The 18,050-nt window shown below is 37.2% G+C and overlaps 3 protein-coding genes across 3 annotated transcripts in view; 1 reads left to right on the plus strand and 2 right to left on the minus strand.

The window, feature by feature from the left end:
* The window catches only part of LOC149239243 (NAD-dependent malic enzyme, mitochondrial-like), a 220,000-nt gene that overhangs the window by 178,638 nt on the left and 23,312 nt on the right, over positions 1–18,050 (plus strand). The gene's annotated exons all lie outside the window — the stretch shown is intronic.
* On the minus strand, positions 3,368–6,733 carry LOC149239244 (uncharacterized). Its single transcript, XM_089373359.1, has 3 exons — positions 4,979–6,733; positions 4,737–4,878; positions 3,368–4,601 (listed from the first exon to the last, which is right to left on the minus strand). Exons 1-3 carry the CDS (start codon positions 6,699–6,701, stop codon positions 4,148–4,150), a joined length of 2,319 nt encoding a protein of 772 aa, XP_089229485.1. The 5' UTR covers positions 6,702–6,733; the 3' UTR covers positions 3,368–4,147.
* On the minus strand, positions 9,719–11,213 carry LOC149239245 (uncharacterized). Its single transcript, XM_089367095.1, has 3 exons — positions 10,731–11,213; positions 10,482–10,623; positions 9,719–10,353 (listed from the first exon to the last, which is right to left on the minus strand). The coding sequence occupies exons 1-3, from the start codon at positions 11,194–11,196 to the stop codon at positions 9,891–9,893; spliced, it is 1,071 nt and encodes a 356-aa protein (XP_089223221.1). The 5' UTR covers positions 11,197–11,213; the 3' UTR covers positions 9,719–9,890.

An 18,050-nucleotide genomic window follows, 5' to 3' on the forward strand; every position in this document is an offset into this window, starting at 1 on the left:
ATGTTTATGTTTTATGATATGCTTAAAAATTTGATGTATGTTTGTAATTGCTAGAATCTAGATGGTTGATGCTTGAATAATTAATCATTAATGTACAATGGAATCATGGATGCCATATCTATCTTGATTGATGTAAAAATATGTATGTTTTCATGTCTTCTAGAACCAATTTGGCATTTGGGATGTTTTTTTTGAATATAAATGCAAATATATATAGTAGACGCTTCACTTCCTAGAGTTTTGGGAAATGACGCTTCCGTGTTCCCGCTTCCATAAAACATCCCCGCTTTGTGCAACGTTGACCACAACTATGAAAATGCCATTGTCACTTTGCAGTCAATGTTATTGTTTTGGCACAAATTTGGGTGCTTTATCAAAAGATAATTGCTCTAGATGCTAGGATGCGTCAAAACCTACAATCAAATTCTAGATCTAGAGCTTGGAAGCTCCTAGATCTCCTCCAATTGTAAACATCCTCCTTTAAACCATGAATCTCAATCTGAGAATTTAGAACTTGAGGCTTTCTTTGTCTCTGGCTCTAGTTTCCTTGACTTTCATAGGGAAATAGTCAAGCTGTTGAATAACCCATTTAAATCAGCAATTTCTATCCACGGGTTTTGTTCATAGAGTAGAGGTTTTGGCCCTCTTCTAGGGCACAAATAGAGTCTTGGTTTTCCCAATATAATACTTCTTAGTCAGGATCATTAATTTGACAGTCCTTCTTTAGTCCAATGGATACAAAATAATCTTCCTTCTGTCTGATCTTGGATAATCAGCTCAACTTCTTTGTAAAGACTGAAAATAATTTAAATAGCTTTTTTACTCTGAACAGGGTATGAAATATTTATGAACATGCTCTGAAATTTAACAAAATTTCATATATAAAATTGATTGATTTGATGAGAAGTACCTACCTAGTTTCCTGTGGATGAAGAGGCTTTAGAATTTCTCCAGCGCTCGCTCCCGTTACCAAAAGACCATAACCTCCCAACTAAACTAAGTACAACCTAGGTACTTAGTCCATAATGCTTCTCCGTTGCTGCACTCTATTTCCCCCGTGCCCAAAAACTTTAGAACAAACAAGGCTCAGTGTTTTCTGTTGAAAAACTCTGTGTTACAAATTTTCCTCCTTTTCCCCCCTTTCCTTCAACTTCCCCTTCCTTCTTATAAGTTCCCGTTCACGGACTTCCTCCATCTCCATCTCCTAATTTTGATACGTGTTGATTTTATAAAACAAAATCTGATTTGATTTGGTGATTTTATTCAAATATCTAAATTTTATTTATTATTTTAATGATTTAATTTAATTTATAATTTTAATTTAATTAATTTTATTTAATTTCATAAATTTTAATTTACAAATTAAAGTTTTAAACATTAAAACTAACATTTTTGTTTGTTTGATGGTTTATTATATATATAGTGCATTACATATGAGTCCATACATACGTAGCTATCGTATGGAGGCCTCGTATGTATGCTAATACTTGTATTTTATTTATAGCTATAGGTGGGTCATTACATACATCCCTCCTTCCAAAAACTTCGTCCCGAAGTTAGAGTTTCTAAAATATATTAATAATTATTATGAAATATAAGTCTTTACAATTACAAAATTGAATTTGTTTTCTTTAATATTTTTAAAATTTTACAACTATAATATCCATGTTCTGCCCAGTTGGTTTCCCAACTATTCTATAATCATCCTATGCTTTCTAATCTTTTCCGCTTCCATCCTGTCCATCCTCTACTAGAGTATGCCATGGCATCAACTACACTGATTAACCATTCATAGGCTTTTAAGGGTGTCAATGTTGATTATATCAATCTGATTTCCCAATAGTGATCTGGCAGTCATCATCACACATCTAGGGGAGCATGATTTGCACAGTCCTCCCATGACTCCAGGTTTTAGAGGATAAATGATGGGTAATACCTCCACCCCTCCTAGTGAGACCACAGTTAACACCCTATTATGGAATCTCTTTGAGCCTTAATTGTTCTGAAGTTTTTGTCATCACGTGGTTATCTTGGTAATGATATTATCTGCAACATAAACACTTGTCCATGCATTTATAAAATATTCATCAACATATTTAAAACAAATAGTTTATGTATAATTCATACATGTTAACTACAATATACCATACTTGGCCATATTCTACTCATGTTATTAGCTTTCATATTTAAAATGTAATTATTCTTTTATTTCTATTTCATCAATCATATTGATATGCATAAATGAAACAAAGTTATAACATCTTAATTCCCATTAGAAGCAAAATTACTCAAATATTTAAACTTTACTTTGATAACTATAATTTAGTAAGATCAATAACATATTCCGTCTTCGTATCCACGTACCAGTGGATTAAACAGATAACATATCATAAAAATTCACGTTTATATGTGATCATTCCAAAATGGTTATGAGTTTTTGATTTAAAGTAAAGTAAATATATACAAAACATGGTTTAAAGTTCTTCAAAATTGACACAAGTTGGGGTATTTTTGACATATGATTTCCGTATCTTTCCAAGTAGCCAATCCAGGACTATACTTGTCCCACTGGACCTTAACTTGGTCTACCAGACGATTCTTGAGCTGTCGAACCCTACGTTCCAGTATACGTAATGGTTTGACCGATATGATTCCTTTGTCTGATACCTGCAGTTCCTTCCATTGAATGTTATAAGATTGGTCAGCTATGTAATGCCTTAATACATATACATGAAATACATTATGAACTTTATGCAAGTGAGGTGGCAGTGCAAGATGATAGGCGACAGGTCCAACTCTTTCCATGACTTTAAATCAGTGTTGATAATATCGGTATCGGGAAAATATCAGCGAGGGTCCGGAAAATATCTTATCAGAAATATCGGCGAAAATATCGGCAAAATATCGACAAATATCGGCAAGCATAAAAAACAGTGTTGATAATATCGGTATCGGGAAAATATCGGCGAGGGTCTGGAAAATATCTTATCGGAAATATCGGCGAAAATATCGGCAAAATATCGGCAAATATCGGCAAGCATAAAAAATGCATAATATATTCATTTTTTTTCAGATTTCTAAACATATAAAGCAATAACAACATGAACTAAACACATTGGCACATAAATATGAAGAAAACACTGATATATATGATATCAAATAGAAATGATACATCAAACTTCAAAGGCGATACCAAATCCTGCTGATCCCTGATAGTGATAAATTGATAATTGTCCAATCAAGGACTCAAACAAAAATTAAAATAACATCACACATCCTGCTGATCCCTGATAGTGATAATTGTCCAATCAAGGACTCAAACAAAACAACATCACATATATAAAACTTTAAAAGTATTTCATCATCATGAGTTATAAACTTATATGTAGCAAAAGTTGCAAAACAAATAAAACTAGCAGCTATCTATCTGAGACCATTGGCCTCTCCCTAGCAGCTTTCTTTCTGTCTTGTTCAGCAATTGCTTCACGAGCTTTTTGTATAACCTCTGCACTAGAAACCATACAAGGCATGACATCTGCATCATATGCAGAGAGTTTAGCCAGATGGTATTTCAATCGTGTAATCCCTCCTGACATCTTGGTCCCACACAAGTTGCATGATATAAGTGCCTGATTTGCCCCACCAACAGCCTCCCCATACTCCCAAAATGGGTCCAAAGCTTTTGGCATATTTGACATTTGTACTTGTAGTGAACTAATTCAAACCTAGGGCACAAAAAAAACAAAAAATTGGCATTAAATGAGTATAACTATACAGTGCCCAGCAAACACTCAAGAAACTATTTTAATTTTTAAAGCAACATCTTCATGTTCAGAATTTAAACAACAAAAGCAAGCATAAAAAATGCATACTATATTCATTTTTTTCAGATTTTTAAACATATAAAGCAATAACAACATGAAATAAACACATTGGCACATAAATATGAAGAAAACACTGATATATATGATGTCAAATAGAAATGATATATCAAAGGCGATACCAAATCGTGCTAATCCCTGATAATTGTCCATTCAAGGACTCAAATGTGGAGAACCAATACAAAATAACATCACATATAATAATAAAAGTATCTCATCATCATGAGTTACATGTAGCATAACAAATAAAACTAGCAGCTATCTATCTACTGCCCTCTCCCCCTTTTACGGGAAAACATGATGGGCTGTTTGTCAGGCCTGCCCCTAGTAGTAGAAGGCCCTGACACTGCCTCTGCACCTAATGTCAAATAATGAGTGATAGGCATGGAGCTATGCTCTCCTATATCTATAGCAGATGGTGTTGATGCTGATGCTCCCGCAGTGTCCTCCTCCAGCTCCTCCTCTAAGTGCTGCTGCTCCTCTGACTCCGAGTCCTCCTCTTGCTGCCCCTGCTCTAATGGATCATCTGCCACTGGCTCCTCCAACCATGAAGGTGACTCCTCCAATATGGGCTCCTGAGACTCCACCCTCCACGGAGACAATACATCAATATTGTCTAAGGAAATGGCATCTGGATCCACTGGTGATTCTATTTGCCTCACTCGAAGTCGGATGTTGTAATGCACATACACCAAATCGTTGAGGCGTGCGAACTCCAACCTGTAAGAGTGTCAAAAAAAGTAATGAGTCTTGACTCTTGACTCTTGAGTCTTGACACTTGAAGGTCATAAATTAAAAATTAAAAATTACAATAAGTGTAATTGCTCAACTGAAGGCTTGAGTTCAAAGTTATACCTGTTGCGCTTTTTGGCGTGTATTTTCTCAAATACACTCCAATTGCGCTCACACCCTGAAGAGCTACATGTTTGACTCAAGATTCGCATAGCCAAATTTTGCAAATTTGGTACCCTTGCACCATAGCTTCGCCACCAAAGATCTACAACAAAATAATGAAATAAAAAATTCAAAAACTTAAAAGTTAAAACATAATTAAATTCAAATTTATAATTTCTAATGAGTGATGACTTGTCACTTACGTGGCATGAAGAGGGCCCTTTCCTTAATGGCATCATCAAAGCCAAATAGGCCAACACAATCCTGATAATTATGTATCTCGCGGCTGATTTTGAGACGAAGCTCAGAATCAGGTACCATCCTCTCAATACAGGAATGGAGCCCTTCAATCACCTCGCCATCAAAACGAAAATTGCATTTGTATGCAAATGCAGGGTTGAGGAAGAGTGCTGCTGCATGAATGGGTCGATGAAGCATCCCTGTCCACCGACTATCGATCACATCCCATAACATCATCTGCCTATTAAGGCCAGCAGAACCCTTGTCTGCATAATAGGAACGAATGGCCTCCTTGGCCCTATCCATGCCCTCATACAAATAAGGCATTGCAGGCTTCTCTCCATCCACCAATCTAAGAACCTTTACTATAGGTTCGCTAACTGCACATGCTTCTTCTACTCCACGCCAAAATGTCTCAGAGTACACCATTTTTTCAATGGCTTTCCCATCAGGTCTCCTGCTGTATCTACAACCACGCCAATCATTAGACACAAACATTTGCTTCAACTCGTACTGACATCGAAGCAAAGACTGAAGAGTAATAAAGGTTGTGGCAAAACGTGTGATGGCAGGACGCCGCAACTCCTTGTTTCCTGTGAACCTCCTCATAAGGCTAAGAACAATAGCATGGTTATAAATAAACTTGGGGATGCTCCTAGCCATATGAACCGCCTCCTTGATGAAGGAGAGTTTCCCCATATCCTCAAGCAACAAATCAAGACAATGCGCTGCACATGGAGTCCAGAACAATGTGGGATGCCTCTCCATAAGCATTCTGCCGGCAGACACATAATTAGCTGCATTGTCTGTTACGACTTGCACCACATTCTGCACACCAATCTCCTGAATGAACCCATCTAACAACTCACATATCGTTGCTGCATCTTTGATATGTTCTGATGCATCCAACGATTTAATAAACATGGTACCTTTAGGACAATGTACCAAGAAATTTAGAAGGGTCCTACCCTTCCTATCTGTCCAACCATCAGACATCACTGTGCATCCAGTGACTTCCCATGTCTGTTTCAACTCCGCCAATCTAGAGTTGATGTCCTCTTTTTCTGCTTGAAGAATTGGCCCCCGCAACTCCTCATATGTGGCACTTTTGTACCCTGGGCCCACAACAACAATAGCATCACACATTGGTTGCCAAAATGGATTGGTTTTTGTGATGCTGAGAGGTAAGTCGCTCCAATAAATACACCTCCCCATGACTCTATCTGCTTCTTCCTTCTCCTTTTTTTTGACAAGCGATTTTATGCCAGGTTGTGCTCCAGCTCCTGTTCGTGGAACAAAAAATGATGACCTCGCATTCACACTAGCATGTGATGGTGTGCCAGTTGTGGAGCCCCTCCCACTAGCGCCAGTAGGGCCACTACCCTGAACATCAAAATCATGAGAAGATATCCCAAAGGATCTACCTGCACGTTCAGCTTTGTTTCTTTCCGCCTCTTCCTTCTTTCTGTCCTTTTCTTCAATTGCCTCAAGAGCTTTTCGTATAAGCTCCGGACTAGAAACTCTACAAATGCCAACATCATGTCCAGGGAGTCTAGCAAGATGGTATTTCAGTCGTGTAACCCCACCTGTCATCTTGTCCCCACACAATTTGCATGAAAGATATGCACGATTTGTCCCACCATCAGGGATCCCATACTCCCAAAATGGGTCCAAGTTTTTTGGCATATTTGTATTTTGTAGTGGGCTAACTCAAAAGGAAACCTACAGCACCAAAAATTTTTTGGAATTAGTAACTTAATAACTTAATAAGTAATACGAATTTACGAAATTCCATGGGTGCAGGTCTCAATATCAAATCCTCATTCTTCAAAGACAAATGGAATAAACTTTAACAAAGTTCTACAATCTGCAATCTTCACACAAAGGACCCTAGTCAAGCTATGTAGAAAAGACTAAAAGAGTCAAAAGACATTAAAATCATAAAATATAAATGTATTCAATAACAGCGTTAGAGGACTGCGATTTGGCTGCTACAGGCAGTGTATAGTTATACATTGAGGATAATAAAAGCATTTATAAATTATATTTATGCTTCTAATGTTGGCTTATATGCTATCTTCTGAGGATAAGCAACTGTTGGCTTATATGCTATTTTTTACAGGCTGCACACTTTGAAAACTTGAATCAATTATATATTAACCCTGATTTAATTGCAGAGATTTTACAGTGATTTTTTTGAAAGGGGTTTGTCATTTCTTCTCGGCATTACATTTTTAGATCTAACAGTGTTTAATTGGCAGGGCTCTTGAGAAGGCTCATTACTTTTCAACACCAAGCTTGAAACTTTGCCTTATCTCTGGTGCAAAAGGGCTTGAAGCGACTTGGTTATCTGCAGAAAAATTCTGAAGGCTTTCAAGCCTTGAAAACTTAATAAAGTTCCCCTAATAATTTGACTAAATAGAACTAAAATATGACTAATTTTGGGAGCTAACTATTAGCATTTCTGGCTTGCTGCTCCTCTGGCTGTGAGAGTTTTAGATCACTGGTGTAAGTTTGCAGGTGTTATAGTAAAATTTTGACGAAGATTTCATCATAAGTCTTGGCATAGAGACTGATTTTCAAGAAGATTGTTCATTGCTGCACAGTGCATATATGTCTAAGGCTAACAGGTTTGTGTTTCAGGTGTGACATTCCTCTTTGAAAGGGTTTCACTGTTTATTTGGGGTCTATACATTGATATTTGAAGGATCACATTAATATACCAGCAACAAAGGGAATGCCGCAAGGCTTCAAGCCTCAATCCTCTCCCTAACTTGACATATTTCCTCACTTTCACATACTTCAGATCTGAAGTAGTTGTTGCAGATCCTAATCTCACTGATAATACAAACTTAAAACCATAGTATAATGTTCCATTGACATATTTTAAGACTGTTTTTGTTGTGTTTCAATGAATGCCTTTGGGGAACGTCATACATTACAATATAATGTCAACAGCGTTTTATTTATAACCAAATAACACTGTGGTTAATAGGTTATAACTGCGTTTTATTTATAACCAGTTACCAAATAACACTGTGGTTATAACTTGGAAATACATCGTTTGATCTATGGTTGGATTTGGACATCGAGTTGATATCGACTATGAACAAATATGTTGCTGCCCATCCCAATATAAGTCGACCATTGGTTTTCTTTTGACCTTGTCTGCAATGAAACTGGCAGGAGAAACGTCCAACTGACAAAGGAAAGACAACATCGAATTTATATCGACTCATTCGTGGCATCTAAAGAGAAAGTTAAAGTTAATTGTTGATGGGAGTCATAAGTTATAACTGCGTTTTAAACTTTTATTTATGACCAAATAACACTGTGGTTATGACCAATATAAAACGTATACACTGTAATATCAATATGTATACACGGTATAAGACTCGACTCTCGACTCTCCATGGCACATGCGTATAGAATATGCATACCTGTAGGGTGGGCGCTGTAGACTGTATGTAAACCCTCCTTCGCAGCCAAAGATCAACCTCAAACCCTCCGCACTGTTCGCACTCGGACTCTCCAGCTCTCGAAAATAAAATGACGCCTAAACCCTAAACAAAAACCTATTTATAAACTGTGCCGGCGATATATACCATCGTCGCGCGATTTTTATAAAAATATCGGCGATATTTCGTATTTCTCGCGAGATTTCCGAAATTAGAAAATATCGCGATTTTTGCCAGCCGAAATTTCGTCTTGATGAAAATCGCGCGATATTTACGAATATCGCCGATTTTTCGGCGATATTATCATCACTGATAAAAAATGCATAATATATTCATTTTTTTTTCAGATTTCTAAACATATAAAGCAATAACAACATGAACTAAACACATTGGCACATAAATATGAAGAAAACACTGATATATATGATGTCAAATAGAAATGATACATCAAACTTCAAAGGCGATACCAAATCCTGCTGATCCCTGATAGTGATAAATTGATAATTGTCCAATCAAGGACTCAAACAAAAATTAAAATAACATCACACATCCTGCTGATCCCTGATAGTGATAATTGTCCAATCAAGGACTCAAACAAAACAACATCACATATATAAAACTTTAAAAGTATTTCATCATCATGAGTTATAAACTTATATGTAGCAAAAGTTGCAAAACAAATAAAACTAGCAGCTATCTATCTGAGACCATTGGCCTCTCCCTAGCAGCTTTCTTTCTGTCTTGTTCAGCAATTGCTTCACGAGCTTTTTGTATAACCTCTGCACTAGAAACCATACAAGGCATGACATCTGCATCATATGCAGAGAGTTTAGCCAGATGGTATTTCAATCGTGTAATCCCTCCTGACATCTTGGTCCCACACAAGTTGCATGATATATATGCCTGATTTGCCCCACCAACAGCCTCCCCATACTCCCAAAATGGGTCCAAAGCTTTTGGCATATTTGACATTTGTAGTGAACTAATTCAAACCTAGGGCACAAAAAAAACAAAAAACTGGCATTAAATGAGTATAACTATACAGTGCCCAGCAAACACTCAAGAAACTATTTTAATTTTTAAAGCAACATCTTCATGTTCAGAATTTAAACAACAAAAGCAAGCATAAAAAATGCATAATATATTCATTTTTTTCAGATTTTTAAACATATAAAGCAATAACAACATGAAATAAACACATTGGCACATAAATATGAAGGAAACACTGATATATATATGATGTCAAATAGAAATGATATATCAAAGGCGATACCAAATCGTGCTAATCCCTGATAATTGTCCATTCAAGGACTCAAATGTGGAGAACCAATACAAAATAACATCACATATAATAATAAAAGTATCTCATCATCATGAGTTACATGTAGCATAACAAATAAAACTAGCAGCTATCTATCTACTGCCCTCTCCCCCTTTTACGGGAAAACATGATGGGCTGTTTGTCAGGCCTGCCCCTAGTAGTAGAAGGCCCTGACACTGCCTCTGCACCTAATGTCAAATAATGAGTGATAGGCATGGAGCTATGCTCTCCTATATCTATAGCAGATGGTGTTGATGCTGATGCTCCCGCAGTGTCCTCCTCCAGCTCCTCCTGCTCCTCCTCTAAGTGCTGCTGCTCCTCTGACTCCGAGTCCTCCTCTTGCTGCCCCTGCTCTAATGGATCATCTGCCACTGGCTCCTCCAACCATGAAGGTGACTCCTCCAATATGGGCTCCTGAGACTCCACCCTCCACGGAGACAATACATCAATATTGTCTAAGGAAATGGCATCTGGATCCACTGGTGATTCTATTTGCCTCACTCGAAGTCGGATGTTGTAATGCACATACACCAAATCGTTGAGGCGTGCGAACTCCAACCTGTAAGAGTGTCAAAAAAAGTAATGAGTCTTGACTCTTGACTCTTGACACTTGAAGGTCATAAATTAAAAATTAAAAATTACAATAAGTGTAATTGCTCAACTGAAGGCTTGAGTTCAAAGTTATACCTGTTGCGCTTTTTGGCGTGTATTTTCTCAAATACACTCCAATTGCGCTCACACCCTGAAGAGCTACATGTTTGACTCAAGATTCGTATAGCCAAATTTTGCAAATTTGGTACCCTTGCACCATAGCTTCGCCACCAAAGATCTACAACAAAATAATGAAATAAAAAATTCAAAAACTTAAAAGTTAAAAGTTAAAACATAATTAAATTCAAATTTCTAATTTCTAATGAGTGATGACTTGTCACTTACGTGGCATGAAGAGGTCCCTTCCCTTAATGGCATCATCAAAGCCAAATAGGCCAACACAATCCTGATAACTATGTATCTCGCGGATGATTTTGCGACGAAGCTCAGAATCAGGTACCATCCTCTCAATACAGGAATGGAGCCCTTCCATCACCTCGCCATCAAAACGAAATTTGCATTTGTATGCAAATGCAGGGTTGAGGAAGAGTGCTGCTGCATGAATGGGTCGATGAAGCATCCCTGTCCACCGACTATCGATCACATCCCATAACATCATCTGCCTATTAAGGCCAGCAGAACCCTTGTCTGCATAATAGGAACGAATGGCCTCCTTGGCCCTATCCATGCCCTCATACAAATAAGGCATTGCAGGCTTCTCTCCATCCACCAATCTAAGAACCTTTACTATAGGTTCGCTAACTGCACATGCTTCTTGTACTCCACGCCAAAATGTCTCAGAGTACACCATTTTTTCAATGGCTCTCCCATCAGGTCTCCTGCTGTATCTACAACCATGCCAATCATCAGACACAAACATTTGCTTCAACTCGAACTGACATCGAAGCAAAGACTGGAGAGTAATAAAGGTTGTGGCAAAACGTGTGATGGCAGGACGCCGCAACTCCTTGTTTTTAGTGTACCTCCTCATAAGGCTAAGAACAAAAGCATGGTTATAAATAAACTTGGGGATGCTCCTAGCCATATCAACTGCCTCCTTGATGAAGGAGAGTTTCCCCATATCCTCAAGCAACAAATCAAGACAATGCGCTGCACATGGAGTCCAGAACAATGTGGGATGCCTCTCCATAAGCATTCTGCCGGCAGACACATAATTATCTGCATTGTCTGTTACGACTTGCACCACATTCTGCACACCAATCTCCTGAATGAACCCATCTAACAACTCACATATCGTTGCTGCATCTTTGATATGTTCTGATGCATCTAACGATTTAATAAACATGGTACCTTTAGGACAATGTACCAAGAAATTTAGAAGGGTCCTACCCTTCCTATCTGTCCAACCATCAGACATCACTGTGCATCCAGTGACTTCCCATGTCTGTTTCAACTCCGCCAATCTAGAGTTGATGTCCTCTTTTTCTGCTTGAAGAATTGGCCCCCGCAACTCCTCATATGTGGCACTTTTGTACCCTGGGCCCACAACAGCAATAGCATCACACATTGGTTGCCAAAATGGATTGGTTTTTGTGATGCTGAGAGGTAAGTCGCTCCAAAAAATACACCTCCCCATGACTTTATCTGCTTCTTCCTTCTCCTTTTTTTTATAAAGCGATTTTATGCCAGGTTGTGCTCCAGCTCCTGTTCGTGGAACAAAAAATGATGACCTCGCATTCACACTAGCAGTAGCGCTAGCATGTGATGGTGTGCCAGTTGTGGAGCCCCTCCCACTAGGGCCAGTAGGGCCACTACCCTGAACATCAAAATCAGGAGAAGATATCCCAAAAGATCTACCTGCACGTTCAGCTTTGTTTCTTTCCGCCTCTTCCTTCTTTCTGTCCTTTTCTTCAATTGCCTCAAGAGCTTTTCGTATAAGCTCCGGACTAGAAACTTTACAAATGCCAACATCATGTCCAGGGAGTCTAGCAAGATGGTATTTCAGTCGTGTAACCCCACCTGTCATCTTGTCCCCACACAATTTGCATGAAAGATATGCACGATTTGTCCCACCATCAGGGATCCCATACTCCCAAAATGGGTCCAAGTTTTTTGGCATATTTGTATTTTGTAGTGGGCTAACTCAAAAGGAAACCTACAGCACCAAAAAAAATTTGGAATTAGTAACTTAATAAGTTATTAAGTAATATATAACCCTTGTTTTTTTAATATATAAATTTATAAAATTCTGAAGAAAAGCTCAGATCGAACTACCCAGAAGAAATGTCAAGCATAAAATCAAAATTCTGGGCAATTCTGTGAATAAAACACTGCAGACCTGGGCCCATAGACTGAAGTTCTCAAGGGAATCGAACTGCATCATTTGAAGATTTAAAAGTCTAGAAATTAAGCATTTACAAGGCCGAAATCCTTATGTTAATGAGCGAGGTTCCGAGATCAAGTATTGAAGTCTGAAATCTATATTAAAATCTGAACAGTATCTCATTTCAGAAATCTGAGAACTTCAGGAGTCTGTACATTTTTATGGGTAATCAATTCAAGGAATAGAATATCTCATTATGGACTAAAAGAAGCCTTTTTCAAGCCCGCATAAAATTTACTTGTTGACTGATCAGGACCGAATTGTTTGAAAGCCTTATAAGCCTAGCTGAAAGGTCAAAAATTTGAAGCCACAGTCTCTTATGAAAAGGTACCAAGACTTCTGTTGAGAAAGGACAAAAATCTATGCACATATATCATATATGTATAAGAAATAGGCCTCAATAGTCACATAAAGCCGACCTGGAAGGACCATACAAAAACAAAGGTATGTGTAACTTGTTCATTTGTAAAGAACGTGATTCTTAGAAAATTAGTTGATTAACTCCTAGATAGTACATAATACATATGAAAAATCTCACTTGCTTCCGCTTGTCTAGGTCCCTAGGATTTGTAAATACTAATTTTCGATGGATCCAATGGAGTACAGGATCTCAGATACCTCTGAAATCTCGGTGGTGATTACAGTAAGTAATTACAAACTAGTAACAGTCGATTAAGATCTGTTCTGGTGAGCTGGTCATTGTAATATCCAAGGTGGTTTAGAATTTAGATATTGGTTGCCTAATATAAAATGAAACCTTAAGTGAAAATCTACATGAAAATATGGAAGCAGTCTTGTTGCTTGTGTCAAAGTGACATAACCCAGCTCAGAAAAGGAAGGCATAGAATAACTCAATCTCATAATTAATACAATGTAACCTTCTCACTGTCTCAGTGGTAAGTTGGTAACAGTCTCGAGTCTCGACATAGCTGTGACAATGAAGCTCTTGGTACAAGGAGAACACAGTCACAGTCTCGGTGAAAATCTCAGTGTAGGAAGAAAACATAGTTCTAGTCTCGGTGATGAAGATGATCTCAGGGATCCCACAGTAGCACACACAGTCACGTTCTTGGCATAATTATGAGGATCTTTGTGATACACTCTCGACATGCTCTATAGACAGTCACAATCTAAGCATCATTGTGGTGAGAAGGATCTCGGTGATCCTATAGTAGCTCACTCTGTCTCGGCATACTTATAGTCTTAGAGTATTAGAGATATATGAACAAGAATAAATTATTGGTCTTTGTAACTCAAAAGATAAAGAAAACTCCACGCTATTTGTATGTTCTGGTTATGCTTCTCAATAGATATATCATATTACCAATATAATGTGTTGCAGGCTGCAGCGTTGCGTTGACGGTTGTATTATTGAACAGTGAAGACGTCGGGACTCGGACGATTGCACCGGGTAAACCCTCCTTCGCAGCACCGACCGCCACCGGTTCCGTCTCTCTCCAGCTCGCACGAAAACATTAACAAAGTGACGGGAAAAGCAAAACACTATAACCATTTTATAACCCGATTAAACCTAACCCGCGATATTTACAGTCGTAGCGCGATATTTATGAAAATATCGCCGAAATTTCGGAAATCTCGCGAGAATTTAAAAACATGAAAATATCGCGCTATTTTCCAGCCGAAATTTCGTTTTCACCAAAATCGCGCGATATTTACGAATATCGCCGAAATATCGGCGATATTATCAACACTGCTTTAAATGGTCCAATAAATCGGGGTGACAACTTTGTCTTTTTTCCGAATCGAATAGTGCTTTTATTTGGTTTGATGCGGATGAAACCCTGATCCCCTACTTCATACTTCCTATCAATTCTGTGAGCATCAACATAACTCTTTTGTCTATCCTGTGCTTCTTTTAACCGTTGCCTAATTTGTTTTACCTGCTGCTCCATTTCTTGAATTAATTCTGGTCCTACTATCACCCAATTTTCTAACCTGTCCCAACTTAATGGTGTTCTGCAAGGTTTGCCATATAATGCTTCAAATGGAGGCATTCCGATTGAGCTGTGGTAACTGTTATTGTATGCAAATTCGACTAAGGATAAGTACTTTTCCGAGTGCGATTGCTGATCCATAACATATATCCTCAACATATCTTCAAGTACTTGATTTATCCTTTTTGTTTGCCCATCAGTTTCAGGATGATAATCTGTACTTAAATTTAGTTGAGTTCCTAATGTTATCTGCATTCAAGTCCAGAATCTTGAAGTGAATCGTGAATTTCTATCTGATATGATCTTCTTATGTACTCCATGAAATCTGATAATTTCATTTATGAATACTCTAGCTACATCAGCAACTTCGTAAGTATCTCTTACGAGAATGAAATGGACACTTTTTGTTAATTTATCCACTACCACCAAAATAGCATTGTCTTTGAGAAGTAAGAGGTAGCCCAATGATAAAATCCATAGAAATGATCTCCCATTTGGTCATAGGAATGTCGTGAGGTTGTAAGAGACCTGCTGGATGACAATGATCATCTTTTACTTGTTGACGTTCAAAACATATTGCAACGAATTGAACGATATCAAGTTTCATGCTTGACTAGAAGAAGGGTTTCTTGGTATCATTATACATTTTCTTTACTCCAGGACGTGCACAATATACTGCTTTGTGGGCTTCCTTAAGGATGGTGTCCCGAAAATCCTTATTATCAGGAATATACATCTTTTTATGAAATCGTAAGAATCCATCATCTTCTTTTGGCCTTTTACTAGTAAGACTATATCTTACCATTAAATACCAGCTATCTTTTATTATATGTTCTAGTACTCGTTGCGTTAAGTCTACTTTGATAGGTATGAGGGAGAATATCTGTGTTCTTCTGCTTAAAGCATTTGCTATTACATTTTCTTTTTGTTTAATAGATGATATTAAATTATAATTCATCAAATTTATTAAGTCCAAAGGCCCTATTTAAATAATGTATAGTATAATAAGCATTGATAACAATTTCTTTGTCTCGGTAATGTTTTCTTTAATTATTTACCTTGTAGCTTAAATTGATATCATTTAATCTAGTTGTTTCAGACTCTCACTAAATTTGTAATGACAACCTAAAAAAAATATTTCTAAAATATAATTATTTTCAATTCCATCCAAATCATAGAATTTATTTAATAAATTCGCTATGGGAAGGTCGGCGGTTCAAAACCCCCGCTCGATACTTTCATATTTTATATTTTAAGAAGGAAATGGTTAAATCAAATAATCCAATCCATTTAACATAGTTAACAAAGTAGAAAGAAAAGTAAAATGGTATCAGAACCTGGTTCCATTTATAATGACTTTAATAAGCCTGGTTCCGTTTATGATTGCATCCAACATTCGAAGTAATAAAAATATTTTAAGATTCCCTTTAAAAGCATTTAAAAATGAAGAGTCTTCCGATCGATAACTTGCATCTAAATGATTAATTCCTTTAGCATAAGGTAAAACAACAATTAGCTTTTATTCTTCCCACACATGTTTATTGAAACGATGAAAACACTGGTCAAGAACGACGAATCAAACCTTGACCAACATACTTTCGGTTACTATAAATGAGGTTGTTCCCATTTTTAATGTCATAAAAAAAATCAATCATACTCAAAATCATTATCAATTAGGATGATTGGAACTTTGAATTTAACCAATGAAAATATTTCAGGTTATTCCTGTTCATGTTGTTCTACCGTCTAATGATATTCAAAAATATTTTGATAACATAATGATTTTCCCTATAATTTTTTATTTTTTTCTTCTAATTAATAAATATTTATAACTATCGATAATGTCACACTTTAATGTTATTTGTAATTATGGATAATGTTATACTTTAATGTTGTGAAGAGCTACCTTTACTTTAATCCTAGTTATAATCTATTGATAATGTTACACTTTAATGTTATAAAACGTTACTTTTACGGCTTCGTGCTCTCTAAATAGCATTTTACATTGCTTTTATTAAGGGCTTATAGTATGAAAGTGAACATATGCACTTGTTCATATTTTGTTCTCCAGTGGGAATATTCATGTGAGTTTGACGTCCAATATGACCGTGGAATGCTATCATTCATAAAATCGTTATGAGTGCGAAGTTCGAAATGTTGCTTGCCGAGGACGACCCGCACCCGCATTAAGATATCATTCATATAATCTTATCATTCATATAATCATATAATCATTTATAATCGTATATCATATATTTTAAATGACCCGCACCCGCATTAAGATATTTAAGGACTGTAATTAATTTAATATATGCTTACGATATGAATTAAGGTTCGACTCCAACGGTTTATACATTTGACACCTGATTCATTGCTTGACACCTTAATTCATGGCTTAACACCTTGATTCATCGCTTGACACCTTAATTCAAATAAAAATATTTCCTCGACCACGATAACCAAGTTGGGTACACGCGTCTCCACTATAACACGCTTTCATAATGTGGTGTGGGTATATTCAGTAAATTAATTCCCTTTCAAATTTGCTTGCCATTATTTAGAATGGCAGGGATATCGTGCGTGGCTTTCAGTGCTCAGGTCACATTTCAAATCAGGTTTTGTATTCCGCAATAATGCGGTGCAGCGGGACTCTCTAGCAGCCAAACTTGCAGTTTAAAAGCTCTCAGAGAAATAGACCTATTGCTACTCAGAGGCCGAGGTTGATGAAGGTGCGAAGGAATTTAAAATCATCCAAGGGTAATCTGCCACCTTTACTGGTAAATTATTTCATAGCAAGAATAGCTCAGGGTTGAAAAATGTGAGTACAATCCTTTTCAGTGAAATTCAATATGGGGTCCAATCAGATATTACTTCAAGTGCAATATGAATCAAAGATCAAGTGCTTCTGCACCGTTTTCTAGTTCGTTTGGGGAGAATATTAGTAACCAGGGATTTAAGCTAGTGCAAAATGACCATCTAAAGCCATTTGCAAAGAATGGCTCTTCTAAACAGAACGATGATGAGGAGTTGGGCAACCGAATACGTAGCTGGAATCCATTAGCTGGAAAATCCGAGAGTGGTTCAGGTGTTGCAACCAATTATGATCTGAGATTGTTCTTAAAGCTAAACAAGTAGTCCTCAGTTGGCTGAGGGAAGGAATTAAATGAAAACTCAGAGCAGACTTTTAACTGAATCACAACGTAAGGATTCAATTCCCAGTGGATGGGTCAAGCTTAGATATTTCCTCAGCAACTGATTTATTTGGAGCTTCCACTAATTTAAAAGTGACACTGACAAAATGCTTCTTTAGCAACCTGTGTAATTGTGATTAGCATAAAGGATTTGGCTAGATTTGGATTTGTTTTA

The sequence above is a fragment of the Pinus tabuliformis genome, chromosome 8 (genome assembly GCF_031772625.1).
Source record: "Pinus tabuliformis cultivar Carrire ecotype Pingquan chromosome 8, CPIR1, whole genome shotgun sequence".
In the NCBI taxonomy this organism is placed as follows: domain Eukaryota; kingdom Viridiplantae; phylum Streptophyta; class Pinopsida; order Pinales; family Pinaceae; genus Pinus; species Pinus tabuliformis.